General features: G+C 47.3%; 4 protein-coding genes and 1 non-coding gene across 5 annotated transcripts; 1 reads left to right on the top strand and 4 right to left on the bottom strand.

Moving 5' to 3' along the window:
* Nucleotides 1–81: 81 nt before the first annotated feature.
* On the bottom strand, nt 82–2,212 carry GGS22DRAFT_173717 (kinase-like protein). Its single transcript, XM_047962971.1, has one exon. The coding sequence runs from the start codon at nt 2,024–2,026 to the stop codon at nt 509–511; it is 1,518 nt and encodes a 505-aa protein (XP_047814726.1). The 5' UTR covers nt 2,027–2,212; the 3' UTR covers nt 82–508.
* A 708-nt stretch (nt 2,213–2,920) lies between these two features.
* GGS22DRAFT_t125 lies at nt 2,921–3,013 on the bottom strand. Its single transcript has one exon. It is a non-coding gene; the product is annotated as a tRNA-Phe (tRNA).
* A 669-nt stretch (nt 3,014–3,682) lies between these two features.
* On the top strand, nt 3,683–8,179 carry GGS22DRAFT_173715 (condensin component). Its single transcript, XM_047962970.1, has 5 exons — nt 3,683–4,183; nt 4,286–4,806; nt 4,862–5,127; nt 5,174–7,654; nt 7,725–8,179. Exons 1-5 carry the CDS (start codon nt 3,948–3,950, stop codon nt 7,893–7,895), a joined length of 3,675 nt encoding a protein of 1,224 aa, XP_047814725.1. The 5' UTR covers nt 3,683–3,947; the 3' UTR covers nt 7,896–8,179.
* A 121-nt stretch (nt 8,180–8,300) lies between these two features.
* Nucleotides 8,301–9,526, bottom strand: GGS22DRAFT_173713 (GRIM-19). The gene is made up of 3 exons (XM_047962969.1): nt 9,309–9,526; nt 8,728–8,834; nt 8,301–8,647 (listed from the first exon to the last, which is right to left on the bottom strand). The coding sequence occupies exons 1-3, from the start codon at nt 9,357–9,359 to the stop codon at nt 8,446–8,448; spliced, it is 360 nt and encodes a 119-aa protein (XP_047814724.1). The 5' UTR covers nt 9,360–9,526; the 3' UTR covers nt 8,301–8,445.
* A 541-nt stretch (nt 9,527–10,067) lies between these two features.
* On the bottom strand, nt 10,068–13,160 carry GGS22DRAFT_77783 (uncharacterized protein). Its single transcript, XM_047968071.1, has 2 exons — nt 12,987–13,160; nt 10,068–12,707 (listed from the first exon to the last, which is right to left on the bottom strand). The coding sequence occupies exon 2, from the start codon at nt 12,652–12,654 to the stop codon at nt 10,189–10,191; it is 2,466 nt and encodes an 821-aa protein (XP_047814723.1). The 5' UTR covers nt 12,655–12,707; nt 12,987–13,160; the 3' UTR covers nt 10,068–10,188.
* Between the last annotated feature and the right edge of the window lie 2,032 nt (nt 13,161–15,192).

Here is a 15,192-nt window from a genome sequence, read left to right as displayed (position 1 = left end):
AGTAAGAGGTTTACACGTGGTTAAACCTGAGCCCCTTTTCAGTATATGAGACGATAGTAATTAAGCACATTTTACACTTCATGATTTATATCGAATTAATAGTATATTATACTATACTGTACGGATGCTGGATGGTATTGCCCAACCAGACTTATGAGCACCGATGATGCTCGCTCTTCTTATACGAGAGCTTGATTGACGACTCTTGCCGCAATGAGTATGGTACATGGTGATCTGAGATGAGCGGTATACCCTCGAGATCTGTTCATAAATGCCAAATACCATTCCTAGCTATGTACAAGGTAGCATTGGGGCAAAGTGGTTACTGCCACTCGGTGGTGGTAGATCGCGGTAGGCATAGCTCGTGTCTACTTCGTATAGTTGACTATGGTAATCGTTCGCAGGGGTGAAAGTTCGTCGAAATCGTGGCGTTGCTAGAAAGTCGAGGGCGTTCATTAATCGCGCGACGTGAAACACTGTCAAGGTCGACCACATCTCCAAAGAGCTATCATAACATCATTACGTCGTCCTCCGTTTCAGGCTCTACGTCGGGTTCCTCGTCCACTCGCAAAAACTCGTGTCTCAACGCCTCCTTTGCGCTGATTCTTCTGTTTGAATCCAGTTCCATACATCTCGTTAAGAACTCGATAGCCCCCTTCTCTTCTTCGGTTAGGGTGTTCGACTTCCCGTCCTTGCCACCGTCGCTCCGACATGTGCTCCACAGCATGATCTTCTCAAAACTAAAGCCTCTCTCACCAATGGTCGGAATAGTAGTTTCAAACATACAGCCATGAAGCTGGCCTGCGTGCTTCATGCGCTTAGAGCCGAATATGGTGGCGATTTCGATCATGGCCTCGATGTCATCCGCGCTGTTGAAGAAGGGAAAACGTCTACAGAGGATAGTTAAAAGGATGACGCCCGCGGACCAGATATCGATCTTGGTCGTCTGTTCCGTACACTTGAACAACACCTCGGGAGCTCGGAATCCACGTGTACCAGCTCTGTTTGCCCGACGAGAGGGTCGTGTATCATTTGTAGGATACCCTAGCTGGGGACCTGCCTGGGCAGAGTTAAAAGCAACGGACTGTTGCAATCTCTGCTTCCTAATCTTTTGATCTTCTTGGCAGAGACACGGTTTGGTCTCTAGTCCTTCTCGCTCTGCCAAACCAAAATCCACTAGGACTCCCCGCTTCTTATCCGGGTCGTAGAGGAAATTGGTAGGTTTGATATCGCGATGGATGATCCCCTTCTCGTGGACGGCAGCAAGAGCAGTGAAAAGTGAGCGAAAATACACTCTCATATCATATACAGTCATTTGGGGATAGTATTTTCGAAAGTCTTGGTGACGGAAGTATGGAAGGACGGCGAGAACTTGGTCGGCGTGTCGGAAAGCTGTAATAAGGGGACATACGGAATTGGAATCGCGTAGGTCATGGAGAAGTTCGAGTTCGTTGAGAATACGGGCGGGAGAAGACGTGACATAGATCTTCTTGATTGCCACGAATTTTGGCTTCTGGTGGGTACGGGAAGAGTGGGAGCCGGATCGAGATCGAGAACGAGAAGCACCTCTAAGAGGGGGAGGTCGCCATTGATTATCCGCAGCGTCTAAATCCCAACTATTCTCGTACTGATGATACTGGATATCTTCGGCCTTGTAGACGGTAGAAAAGGTTCCTTCGCCGATACGCTTTATTAGGCGATACTTATCCTTAAAATCGGGAAATGTAGCTTGAAGTTTGTCCATGTCATGTTGGACACTCATATCGATATCATCGGTATCATCAGATTCGGTATCGCTGCCGTCGTCGTCGATGAGAGGGTTCTCTTGCTCTTCCTCTTCAGCCTCTTCTAATGGATCTTCGTGTTCGTCATGGTCATCGTGATTTTCGTGATTCTCGTAGTCATCTTCAGCTCGTCGAGTGCGCCTTTGTGCGGATTCCTCAACATCTGACGTTTCGCCCACGGCTTCGTCGCGATGGATTCGAAATGGTTCCTTAGCGACTCGACGTTGGCTAGTAGCAGCCATGGTCCCGAATTTTAGAATATATAACTTCTCCTAGCACTCTAATCTCATCCCCAGACTGCACCCCAATATTATTTCCTCTTCTGCCTTTTTCTTCTTTTTCAATCCCCTTCTATTACTTTATCATCTGGCAATGAGTGAGAATTAATGAGGGGCGGTAGACACCTCGCAACCAAGTCGCAATTAAAGCAATAATAGCGATGTAATTAGCCAAATGTATGTATTGTTAAGAAGCCAATTGGTGGAGGGTTCCTAGTAAGTCAAAGGAATTATGATCAAGTCGGATTATGATTATGAATTGAAGAAAGTATCGCGGTGGTTTTGGTGATTCCTATACGTAAATTCCAGTTGGTTAGGTAATCGAAGTAAATAAAAACATAGGCCCTGCAGGTACCTATAATTAATGCGCCGGGGGTTCTTCGGAAGGTTGCTCGACGCGTTTTAGCTACTGCTAGCTGGAGGTAAGCGCGGGGCAATTTCTTCGCAGAAGCAGTGTATCTGCTTGAAGATATTCTTGCAAGAATGTAGCTGCCTTTTAGTATTGATTGAATGAGAACAACTGAATCCTTCCATAGAGGCCGTATTAAGTTTGAAGTTTATCAGAACTCCGAAACGCCTAGCGCACTTTCTGTCTTACTCTACAAAAGCAAAAATAAGTGTACTGTACTTAATCCAAGGACGACACTGTAGATTCAACGTTGAAGGCTAAAAAAAATATGGCATCTGACATAAGAACCTTTTCAATTCAGACTGTTGAAGTAACTAAAAAGAGTGTGTGCCATACTTGTAAAACGGACGGCAAAAAGTTGAACTGTTCGAACCCCCAAAACAAGCAAGTTGAAAAAAGGAAACTCGAACAAAAGGATGAGGATCTTGAGATCCTCATGATATTCTTGATGCGGTGTGTGCGGATCGAACGCACGGCCTTCAGATTATAGAATCCTGAAGTTGGACTTCAGTCTGACGCTCTCCCAGCTGAGCTAACCCCGCTGTGAATGAAAGTCCGGCTGTTATTTAGCTCTATATCAGCTGCATGGTCTGACTCTGCATGAGCGAATCAATGGTCTTGGAACTAGTGTGGAAGTCCGTCGACTCCCTATGCTAACTAATCAAAACACTTCAGTGCGAATCTATAGAGTGCAAGATTGGATGCGTTTGGTGATCATCTGGGGTCTACGACAAAGTAACTCGATAAATTAGGAAGAAATTATACAGATTTGAAAGTAGAGGAAGTCAAGAGGTCATCACAGCAGACATTGATATGAGAATACCTCTCAAGTTAAACTTGCTGCAAACACAAGAAAGAGATATAAGAAGCAACTGTGAAAATATTAACTTTTTGACAATAATAACCGATGAATATTCCCATTTCCAATCTCTTTCATGATTCAAATAGCTACCTACGAAAGTAATATCTACAACTGCATCCTGAGAGAACGATGATGGTGGAAGATATCTGTGGATGTACAATACTTAGGTACCTGCATAGTGCCACAAGCGGTGCTAAATGGGTGGATGTCCCACAATCCCCTCACAAAATTCTGATTGGTTGAGAAGCAAACCTTAATACAAAATGGGAAGCGTGAGCGTGTAACTAAACAAAAACAAATCGGTTGCTACGCCACATCCCGCACCCACCGCATCGTCACTAACGTATCAATCTACACCTCCATGTCATTATTGTTGATCCCCTCATTCTTTTCGCGATACAGCTAGAAATACGCATGAGATACCCATACTCCTATTGCAAGCGCAGTAGATTTTCTTCCATCTTCTTACTGAATGTCTTTTAATGACATCCTTCATGCTTCTATTTTCTAACTCTGTGTATACTCGTAATCACATTTAATCCGACCCTCCTCATTCTCCGTTTGCCTCTATCCTCTATCTGCTGCGCTGACCTGGCGCAAATACAACCGCGAAGATGGATCAGGTCAACTTCGATATAAATGAGGCGCTCAAGCACTATATGAGTGATCCTGCAGCCATCGCCACACCGGAAGCAGATAGTGCTTTAGTCGACTGCGAAACCGACCCCGAATCTCTATCCAACGTTTCTCTCCTCAACCCGATATTAAATCCTATTATTGATGCTGTTGCTGGAAACCCCGATGCCATCATGCGCAGCTCGTATTTCGATTCGCTGCAATTCCTTCTTAAGTGTGCACCCACTTCCATTGATCCCCCTGATGACCTTCAGACTTCACAGCATCCAGCTTCGAAATCACAAGAACAAAATTCTAAGCTTTTCCTACAATCCAGATATACGCAGTTCCTGCCCACACATGCCCTCAGCAAGATATTCGACTTGATCATGAGCGGCCTATCAGCTGAAGCCGATACCATCAACCATGACCTCGAAAATCCCGAGGAACAAGAGATGATTGCCCATCACAAGTCCCTACTTGAGATATACGGCTTTCTCCTCCAATGGACTATCGCTTGCGTCGAGACAAAAGCTGCCGAAAAATCTTCCTCTGCTCCAGTATCGCGTGCCAGGGGTAAGGGCGCCAAGTCGAAGGCTGCCGCGAGCAAAGATAAAGATGGTAGCTGGGATAGCGTCGCTCAGTTGCAGTCGGCTCTAGACGTCATGTCCAAGGTTCTTAAAATGAAGTTGGGCAAGATCTTCCTGACAACTAGCGAACGTGATACCTTCATCGGCCTTCTTACGAGGCCTGTCTACATGGTCTTGGAGAGCGAACAGAGGGTCAAGAACACTGCCATAAAAATGCATGCCTTCAAAGTCCTCTGTATCGCCGTGAAACATCATGGTCACGGCTACGGTGAGCGACTATGTCTAGGGATATCTTCCTGGTGAGAAGGCTAACACAGCAGTAGCGGCGCAAATCTCCATCGTCCAGAATCTAACCTACTTCGAGCATCTTTCCGAACCGATGGCCGAGTTCTTACACATTTTAGCGGAACAATACGACTACCCACAGTTGGCCGATGAGATTCTGAGAGAGATTAGTAATAAGGAATTCAACACCAACGACACGAAGGGCCCCAAATCAGTCTCATCCTTCATTATTAAGCTTTCAGAACTTGTTCCCCGGCTAGTGATCAAGCAGATGACGATGTTGGCTAAACAGTTGGATAGCGAGGTATGTCTACTCCAATGATACAGTGAACTAACCTAACATATTCCAGTCGTACACTTTGCGATGCTCGCTAATCGAAGTCTGCGGCAACATGATTGCTCATCTCACCACCCAGGAAGAGCGTAGTGAAAACCACAAATCGCAGCTCAATGCGTTCTTCGATGTGTTAGAGGAACGTTTCCTCGACATCAATCCTTACTGCCGATGCAGAGCCATGCAAGTCTACACAAGACTCTGTGATCTAGACCAGAAATTCCCTAAGCGTCGACAGAAAGTAGCTGAGCTAGCTTGTCGAAGTCTCGAGGACAAGAGTAGCCACGTCAGGAGAAACGCCATAAAACTTCTAGGGACCCTAATCAAGACGCACCCCTTCACCGTGCTGCACGGAGCCCAATTGAGTCGCAAGGATTGGCAAGGAAGACTAGACAAGGTTGATGCCGAATTAGATGCCCTGAAGCCACCAGCAGGAGAGCCAGGTTTAGGAGAAGACAAGGCCAACAGTACGGCGCTAGTCGACGAGCCAACACAATTAGAATCGCCTCAGAAGCCCAAGGAGATGACCGACGAGGAGAAGATAGCGGCTGTCCAAAAGGCCCAAGAAGATGCCGCCACATCGGAAGCTATCGAGAAGTTGACCCTAACGAAGCGATACTATACTGATGCCCTCAAATTCATTGAGGTCCTTCACGACGCTACATCCACCGTCTGCCAATTACTCGGGTCCAAGAACAAGTCTGAGGTTATCGAGGCGATGGACTACCTAGAGATTGGTAATGCATACAACATCGAAGATAATATGGTTGGAATTCGACGAATGATGCGTCTCATCTGGACGAAGGGCAACAGTGATGAAGGGAAGGGTGTACAAACGCATCTTATCGACTGTTATAGACGACTATTCTTCGAGGCACCAGATAGCTTCACCCCCAACGATGCCGCCATCTACATCGCAAGAAACATGATCAGTCTTACTTCGGGTACGACACCAGCGGAACTAACAAGTTTAGAACAACTCCTAGCGACCATGATGAAAGGTGGCATGATTTCCGACCGAGTCGTTACGAAGCTTTGGGAGGTATACGGCTTCCACAAGAGAGAGATATCCCGATCTCAACGAAGAGGTGCGATCATTGTGCTTGGCATGCTTGCTACGGCCTCACCCGAGATCGTTGTCGGCGAGATGGAGACAATGCTACGAACGGGTCTTGGATCTCACGGACGAGCCGATCTTCAGCTGGCCAAGTTTACATGCATTGCTTTAAGAAGGCTTAACCCTACCGGCCGACAAGCGAAAGAATCGACAGTCAAATTCAGCCGTCTCCCGAACGAACATGCCGTTCTAGCGAAACTAGCAGCAATTACCGAGGTGCCTAGCGATAGCAAGGAGTGGTTTGGAGTGGCCGAGCAGGCAATCAATGCTATCTATGTCCTCGCCAAACACCCCGACATATTGTGTACCGAGATTATCAGACGCAGAACGAAGGTCGTATTTGCGGCACAGCAAAAATCTCCTTACGCATCGCGTCCGGGGTCGCGCGATTTCGACCCAACCGCTACCGTTGCGGTCGACCAAGGAATGACACAGGGGATTACCATGAATCTCGACGCTCCCACTCAGACAATCAACCAACTAACGCCGGAACCACCAGCCGAACCCAAACAAAAGGCCGCGATTGCGCTCTCCCAGCTTCTCTTCATCGTTGGCCATGTAGCTATCAAGCAGATCGTCCATCTCGAATTATGCGAACTCGACTTCAAGCGCCGGAAGCAAGAGAAAGAGAAGGAGGCCGCTGCTAAACCCGCCGAGCCCAGACCTTCCGTAGGTCGTAAGAGCAAGACACCGGCTCCAGCTGCAGAGGATCCAGGCGACGAACTCGATTTAATTGGTGGTACAACCGAAGACGATTTCACAGAGGCCATGGCTCATATTCGTGAACAAGAACTCTTGTTTGGACCACAATCGCTACTGGGTAATTATGGACCTATGGTAGCCGAGATCTGCTCGCGCAGCGATATTTATAAGGACAAGAGCCTACAAGCAGCCGCGACATTGTGCTTAGCGAAACTCATGTGTGTTAGCAGCGAGTACTGCGAGGCTCACCTACCGCTACTCATCACTATCATGGAGCGATCTCCCGACGCGACAGTGCGATCCAATGTCGTCATCGCTCTCGGCGACATGGCTGTCTGCTTCAACCACCTCATCGACGAGAATACCGACTTCCTATACCGCCGACTCGCAGACAGAGATCTTTCCGTCAAGCGAACGTGTCTCATGACGCTGACGTTCTTGATCTTGGCTGGTCAGGTCAAGGTCAAGGGACAGTTAGGCGAGATGGCGAAGTGTCTCGAGGACGAGGACAAGCGAATCGCGGATCTGGCACGCATGTTCTTCACGGAGCTGAGTACCAAGGATAATGCGGTATACAACCATTTCGTGGATATGTTCAGCTTGTTATCGGCGGATCAGAGGATGGAAGAGGAGTCATTCAAGAGGATCGTTAGGTTCCTGTTGGGTTTCGTTGAGAAGGTATTCCTCCCTCTGTCCTTTTCTTATGCTTTACCAGATTTTTAGCCTTGCTAACAATAATAAACTACAGGACAAGCACGCTAAACAGCTCGCCGAGAAACTGGCCGCTCGTCTTCCCCGCTGCGAGTCCGAACGCCAATGGAACGACGTCGCGTATGCCCTGGGTCTGCTCCAGCACAAGAACGAAGAAATAACCAAGGTCGTGAGCGAGGGGTTCAAGGTTATACATGCTGCTGCTTAGACTGGATGGCGATGGTGGCTCTTATGATATTTGTCTACAGTACTGACCGGTTTAAGCAACATCCGTATGAATAATACGGTTTGGTTGGGATGATGACGATGGAAGGAGTACGGCGTTGCTGGTCAAGATCAAATAAGTTGAGCGGCTACGTGAGATGTACTGTTTTGAATGAAATGAAATGAATGATGATTGTTCAATGAGATGATGGATGGTAATTGTTCTGTACTATGTTGGATCGATATTTCTTTCGACCTTGTAATGTGAATTTCAAGTTTATATCTGCCTCATACCTAGTCCTCGGGGTCAGCTGGGGTTACTTGTACGGGATCGCCCTGCATTGAACAAGCGTGAAGCACAAGCCCATGGGAGACATGTAGACATCATCTCACATAAGAGTCACTAGCATCCAATCGAAGTCATTTGACTTCACGATCTTAATTTCTTCATTCTTCATATGTATATACAACCCCCCAACCCTGACACGGGGAGCTCTTCCACTCTAGCCAGTGTATTCCTATCCATCTCGCCCCCATAACCACACCACCATCCCTTATTTCGTAATATTCGCCGGCGTAACAGCATACGTAGGTCTCACGAACCGATCCGTGTTATACACCTTCATGTTCTCGCCGATGAGCTCCTTCTCTCGCGCCTGATCGGCTAGGTATCTGCGCACTTGGTCGCGGTCTTCCTCGGCTTGTAGGAGGGGGATTAAGTAGATGCGGGACCAGAGCTTTTCTCGGGCAAGTTCGCTGGGATTGGAGTTAGTGTTGTTGGATCTATGCTATACCAGACTGGATAAAAGGGTTGACTGGGGGGGAGGGAAACATACTTCTGCTCCTTGTTGCCCTTGCCTAGTTTGTAGAAGCCGTAGAGCATGATGGCGCCCATGCCGAAGAGAAGGGTTGCTGGGCGGAAACCTGGGGCCGGGAGGTTGCGCTATGGTCTAAGTTAGCTTCCGGTTCTGAAATAAGAACAGCAGTTCCGCCCAGTTGTGTTATATCGCCTCATTCCCCGTTTATCCTATTCTATCTTCCTCTCGTATGTCGACTGAACTGGTACGCTTGCGGGATATCGTATATTGCAGACGAAGTCGTCTATGCAGCCGGCCATATGAGTCTTGCGCGAGAGTCGAATGCGTACACCATATCCTGGCGAAGCTATCGCTCAAACGAAGAACTCCCCAGGGTACTCTCTCAAACCTTAGACCGCTCCAACACCACCATAACCCAATCGCCGCAAGCCATTCCCCCACAGCACAATCCGTATATCCCAATCCACCTCTTCTGTCCCGTAGACTCAGACTCAATCAACTCGCCCAATTCCGAGTTCCCATTCTCATCAATCCCCTACCATTCCTGTCCTTGCCAGCGCCCTCGGGAAAATACAACAGCTCGAATAAACACAACTAACCTTGTATTGAACAGGGCCGTAGCCCCCGGTGGGGGGCATATCCTGCGGCATTTTGGCTTCTTTTCGTTTTTCTAACCGTCTATTTTTATTTCGCTCGGTAGGTCGCCGACCAACGTGTCGAGCTCGCGGATCGTAGAGCTCGGGGTTAGGTACTTCGTGATAGTGGTGCGGTGTTGAGAAACATCAATCGATTGAATCGAAGCTTCGGCCAATTGATGACGGTTGATTTGTCGACCGGTCGGGGGTTGAGATTCGGGGCCATTGATTGGTTGTCGTAAATAATAAAAGGTGGAGACACGTGAGAGACGAGTGTTATGTAATCAGATCACGTGCATCCCGTTCCTTACACATTCGAGAATTCATGAAGGAATATCTTCAAGTACAGCAACTTCACCAAACACAGCTCAAATCACACAAATCGATACCTAAGAACCATACACGAAGAAAGGACGTATATTGTCCCATGCTCAACTCAACTAATCACACTAATCGCTATGCAACCAAAACTGCCAAACCTAACCTCCTTACCCGGTATCATTCCGTGTGCCTACCCGCCAGCCCAGCTTTACCTGCCGGGCTGCGAACTGAAGAACGCCTTCCGGTTAAGAAGTAAGAAAAGATGTAGAGTAGGTAGGTAAAAGACGTAATAAAAAAGAGTATAAACATCGATTAAACCGAGAGCCACAATATATGCCCCTTTGCGGTGAATGAAGATCTTAATATGCCTGTTTTATGCGCCGCCCAGGTCATGCATTCATCCATTCATAATACAGACAACTTCTCAACAGAACAATTCTCCTTCTCTTTTCCTCCAATAATTTTCCTTGGCCAGATATTTCACCTAGAAGGTAGTAGGTAAGGTAAGTAGTAGACGACGAGATCAACCTGCTTCGCCTTCGGCTCGTAATTCGGCCTCTAGCTCGGCTTCTAGATCGGCAAAATCATCGTCATCATCATCCCCAACCCCGTTCGCATCCTCGTCACCCGTGCCTAATGGTGTAGGGAGACCGCTACCTTCGGCGTCCTCTTCATCCGTAGCATTCCTTACATTGCGAAGACCCGTAGTCCTCGCCTTTGCGATGCGCTGCTTCTTAGCTAGGACGCTTCCCGTAGCTGATTCTCCCAGGTCATCGTCATTGTCACCATCCTCTCCCAGCTTGCGCTTTCGGCTTTTCGGCTCGTCCGTTTCCGTATCTGTACCGTGGTCCGTGCCTTGTGTGCTTTCAAAATCTGAGTCGTCGATATCCGATCCCATAAATTCCTCGAGCTCCTTATCGACATCGCCCCATTCCATTCCTCCGAGATCCTCTATAGGACTATGCTCACCGTCCATAAGCTCGGGTGGCATCACATTAAACCTATCCTCTAACTCGTCATCTTCATCGTCATCATCTTCTTCCTCCTCATCTCCCGAGCCGTCTGCATCACCATCGTCATCCTCTTCGTCCTGATCATCCTCGAAAAATTGTTGACCAGACGTATAGATGGTGATTCTTTTCGGTCGCGGCGGCGAGGCAGAACCTTCTAGTGGCGTCTCGGCATTTCGATCGGCAGGGTGTATTTGGACAAGATACTGATCCTCGTCCATCTTCTTCCACTGCGCGATCGAATCTGCTAGCCAGTTCTGGTTTACGATCTTAATGCTAGGAATACGCGCTGCCTGACGAACCTTCTGAGTTCGCGGGCGGGCGATGTTAATTACTAAGTGAGTAATCTCACGACTCACGCGCGTCCTAATCTCCGCACCAAAGCTTTCCGCCTGCATTCCGATCTCTGTTCTACGCACGTCAATGTCTAACGGAACAAGACCTGACAAGACGAGTCTCGTATCCCTCAAGATTTGCGATTTTAAGAAGTTAAGCGTTGATCCTACGTCGGGGATTATGTCAGGTACGATATCGTTCGCGTGGAGGTGCGCAGATCGTGCATCGTATTGTGCGTAGAATGAGTGGTGTAAGGTAGTAAGGTGCTGCTCGAGGTATCTGAGTTCTCGATCGTCGTCGCGTAGGAGTTTGTGTCGTTGATGCGAAGGGCTTTCTGATTCACCATTCATAGAGGGTTCCGGGCTGTCACCGTTCTCGGTCGACTTCTTCTCTGCTTCTTCATCTTCCCTATCCAATTCTTCTTGCAGATGAAGCAACGGCCGATCCTTAAGCTGCTTTTCTAGTGTACGTTCCTGCTCCTCTGCCTGTAATTGGAGTAACGCATTCTCGTCATTGCCGTTTGCCAATGGTTTTGCTTGATCCGTGTTAGAACTAGTATCAGCATCACTGGTTGGTTGCGGCGCCGCGTTGCCATTGACGGCCTTCGGCTCTGGAGGTGGCATCGGAGCAGGTACGAGATCTTCACGCTTAGGTAAGAAACTCGAGTTGATATCACCGATACCTGTGAAGAAATCGTAGGGTGTGACTTTGATTAGATTCGGTCTGTTTCGGGGCCACACGTCTGCTCGATCATCAATGACCACGACCATATTGGTGCTGACGGGGAATAGTCGTTGTAGACTCTTGGCTACTATGCTGTCGTTCTCGTCTCGACTAATGATACGGTTGCCAAAAAGCTTCTGTGTAGGATCCACGATCTTGGCAATATTCAGGGCATACGCGCGCGTACCCATCGTATAAACGTGTAATTCGAATAATTGGGAAACCTTTTCTAGGAATTCAGCTAGGCCAGGGCGCATCTTGATATAATACCAACAGCCACTAGTTGCTCCTCGTGGACCATCATCGAGTTGAAAGCTGCATACGTCCTTAACGGCTTCATAGTTAGGGTTAGAAGGATCACGTTGCCATTCGCCTACGGTAGGATCAATACAGGCATGAATAATGGTTTGATCCAAATCGACAACGAGACTCAGTTTTCGTTCCTTCAGTAATCGGCGTTGAAGTTGCATCTCCGCGCGTGTAGCCTGATTAGTGCTGACGGTAAGAGCGATATTATCATGTACCATAGCGACTGTGGCGCGTTCGGTGTCGAGAGACTCGCTGGCATAAGTCGCCTCTTTCATATCTTTGCCACATATAGCGCAAAGTCCGGCATATTGTATCTCGTGGCCGCAGGTTTCTTCGATAGCAACGAGGTCTTGATCTCGCCTAATCACGTCACCTATTTTGACCTGCCATTGCTTGATCTTGCCTTCGGCAGGACTGTCCCAATCCGCCACACCTGTTTCTTCAATCTCGCGTTCTTCGTTTTTACTTGGATCGCCGATGAGGCGTTTGTACTTGAAGGTGTATCGTAGAATTGGTTGTTGTTTGGTAACATCTTCGCCGTGGTTTTTTAGAAATTCGGATATTGTGATAGGATAACGGAGCTTAGCTCCTAGTCGTAGTGTCTTGGCCATCGTTGGCGGTTTCGGATAATGCAAGGACGGTCATGCACCAAATACGTTATAGTCTAGACGATAGAGATAAAGTTAACACTAATTGGAAGATGGGTAGATCGTGTACGCGTAGTTAAAGTTGACATTGAGATGTGTCAGTTGTCGAATTTGAGAGGTTCGAGGTAGGGGTTAGAGGGGACGGGATAGGCTCGAGCAAAGCAACCGATGAATACCGACATCCGGACAAATGATCGACGGATCGTGTATAAGACACGGAAAATAGGACAAAGAAAGTTCGCGTGCTATTATGCAAAATGTGGATATGGGTATAGGGGAAGTGAGGGTATACTAACTGTTGCGCGGCACACCTATCGATGACGGAAGCTGTGAAAGTAAGTTGAATCAAGCTCAAGAGCTCCAGCCTTTCCCATTGCACCTGGGCACGGAATATTCCTTTCGATAGGCGTCGAAGCTAATGCACAAGCACTAAGATAATGCTGCAGCAACGAAGTAATAGGCGCAAGTTGGTAGCAGCGTTGCTAGCTAAGTCCCAGAAGTGCGTGTAAGTATTCGGACGTGAAAGGAGATGTAGATGTAGTCGGTACGAGTAGAGAGGTAGACAAGTGGATGTGACTGGGTAGATGTTTTTAGATAGCTAGATGTGTGACAACTTCATGTCGTGCCGCAGTGGCGGTAATCGTTGGAAAAGCTTGTGAAGGGGGATGTACGTTGTTGTTGATGTGCGGAGGAGAATTTATGTGATTACCTGAGGTATGCTTCCTTGTGCACGCGTTGTGATAGCTTCCAGGTTTGGGTCTAGAATGAACCAAAGAAGGTTAGTCACGAAATTTAAATGAACATGGGAAATTCAATTTCGTAGGGGAAAAGGTACTGTGATACATTTAAAGTGACAAATAAACGTGGACGGGCTATCCCGGTCCTGTGTAACTGTTCCAATTGGGGAAGTAACTTCGGTGAAACCAATCAAGACCGAGGTGAGTGGTCAATGGCGACGAATGGCGACGAAGAGCGACAAAGGGAGCTTAGGTAAGGGTAATTTGGTTCCAATGGGTGATGGATAGGGATAGGAAATGGAAGGTCCAAGCTTCAGATAAAATAAATAGGTACTGCCAAGTATGTATCATACATGCGGACCTTCTCGTCGGTGGATGGGGAACAGAAATATACCGCTGTCCGTGTAGTAAGGTACTTATAAAAGGAACAATGACAAGGCAACCTTTATGACTGACGCAGTAATGTAGTGAATGACCGGACCAGCTTTGGTTAGTAAGAATGAATGAGATACGACAGATAAGCCGGCACTTGCATGCACTTGAAATAGGGTGATGATGGCATTGTTTGTATGGCGACTGGTCAAGTACAAAAATACTTCCAATCAGATGACGTGAAGAATCGGGTGCTTCAAGCCTCAATTAAGCAATTAAGAAAGGAAAATTGACCCACATACTATATGTCTGATGTTTTATGTACCGGCTTATTGTGTATGTATTGTGCGTGTCTGCGTGAGTTTGCACGTGTACCGAATAAAGTACCTCTTTTAGTGGTTACTTATGCAGGAGTTATGTAACTGATAGCACGTTATGTAAAGACGATTAGGACGATTAGGACGATTTGGAGGGTTGCTTTGCGCCAATTGGTCAAACGACCTTGACGAAATGGATGGTTCGAAAGTGATGCGTATGTTTTGTGGCGCAAGTCGCAAGTAACCGTTGGTTGAAATTTATTCCAATATTTCCAAGAATTGTTCCGAATGTAAAGGTGGTTCAAAAAATAAAAATCATTAAAAAAAGGTGATGCTATGACGGGATGGAAGCGAAAGAATAAAGGAAGGTTCGTTTAGATCTAGGATCTAAGCCACTTCGACACTGACACTTCGAACAAACACCTCTTTCACTCAAATTCACGGGCAAGCTTGTGTTCCGCTTAAAAAATCCCTTGGGGATGAGGGGGCCTTTTTGTACCTGGTGGCAAGCGCGACAGGCTGGGTCTGCACCTTTCGACAGGCAACCCCTCGCTGACCCTTGTCCGTTTGCGGGGAGCTTAGGGAGACAGGGAGCTTCATTGGATCGACAGGACATGTGGCTGAAGCTCTCTGCATGTGGCTAGTGCATCTCCTGACCTATCAATCTTGCCCCTGAATAATGAATCTGTACGTGATACTATAGTGACTCAGAATTATGTATGTAGCTACCTAGTAGAAATTAGAAGTCAGAGCTATGAGAGATACCTACCTATAGCCACCTAGTATCTGCGTGTTTGCCTAGTATCTCAGTGGGTGTTTATCTAGATGTCCGAAGCAATTTGCTTTTTGTCACTTTTGTCACTATCACATCTATGCTACTGTATCTATACCATCACTTCTATTGATCACACCTATTAGTTTGTGACCATACATCTCATTTGAGCCTCATTCACATCGTACGTATCATCCTCTATAGTATGAGGTACCTAGGTATACACAAGCTGTCAAGTAGCAATCGGCAAAGACAAAAGACCAAAGGTAACCCCAGAAAAACAAGCAAAAGCAAGAGCTAGTAA

The sequence above is a fragment of the Annulohypoxylon maeteangense genome, assembly GCF_022496945.1.
Source record: "Annulohypoxylon maeteangense strain CBS 123835 unplaced genomic scaffold GGS22scaffold_22, whole genome shotgun sequence".
Taxonomy (NCBI): Eukaryota; Fungi; Ascomycota; class Sordariomycetes; order Xylariales; family Hypoxylaceae; genus Annulohypoxylon; species Annulohypoxylon maeteangense.
Note: the sequence above shows the minus strand (reverse complement) of the source record. Positions and strands in the feature narration are given on the sequence as shown.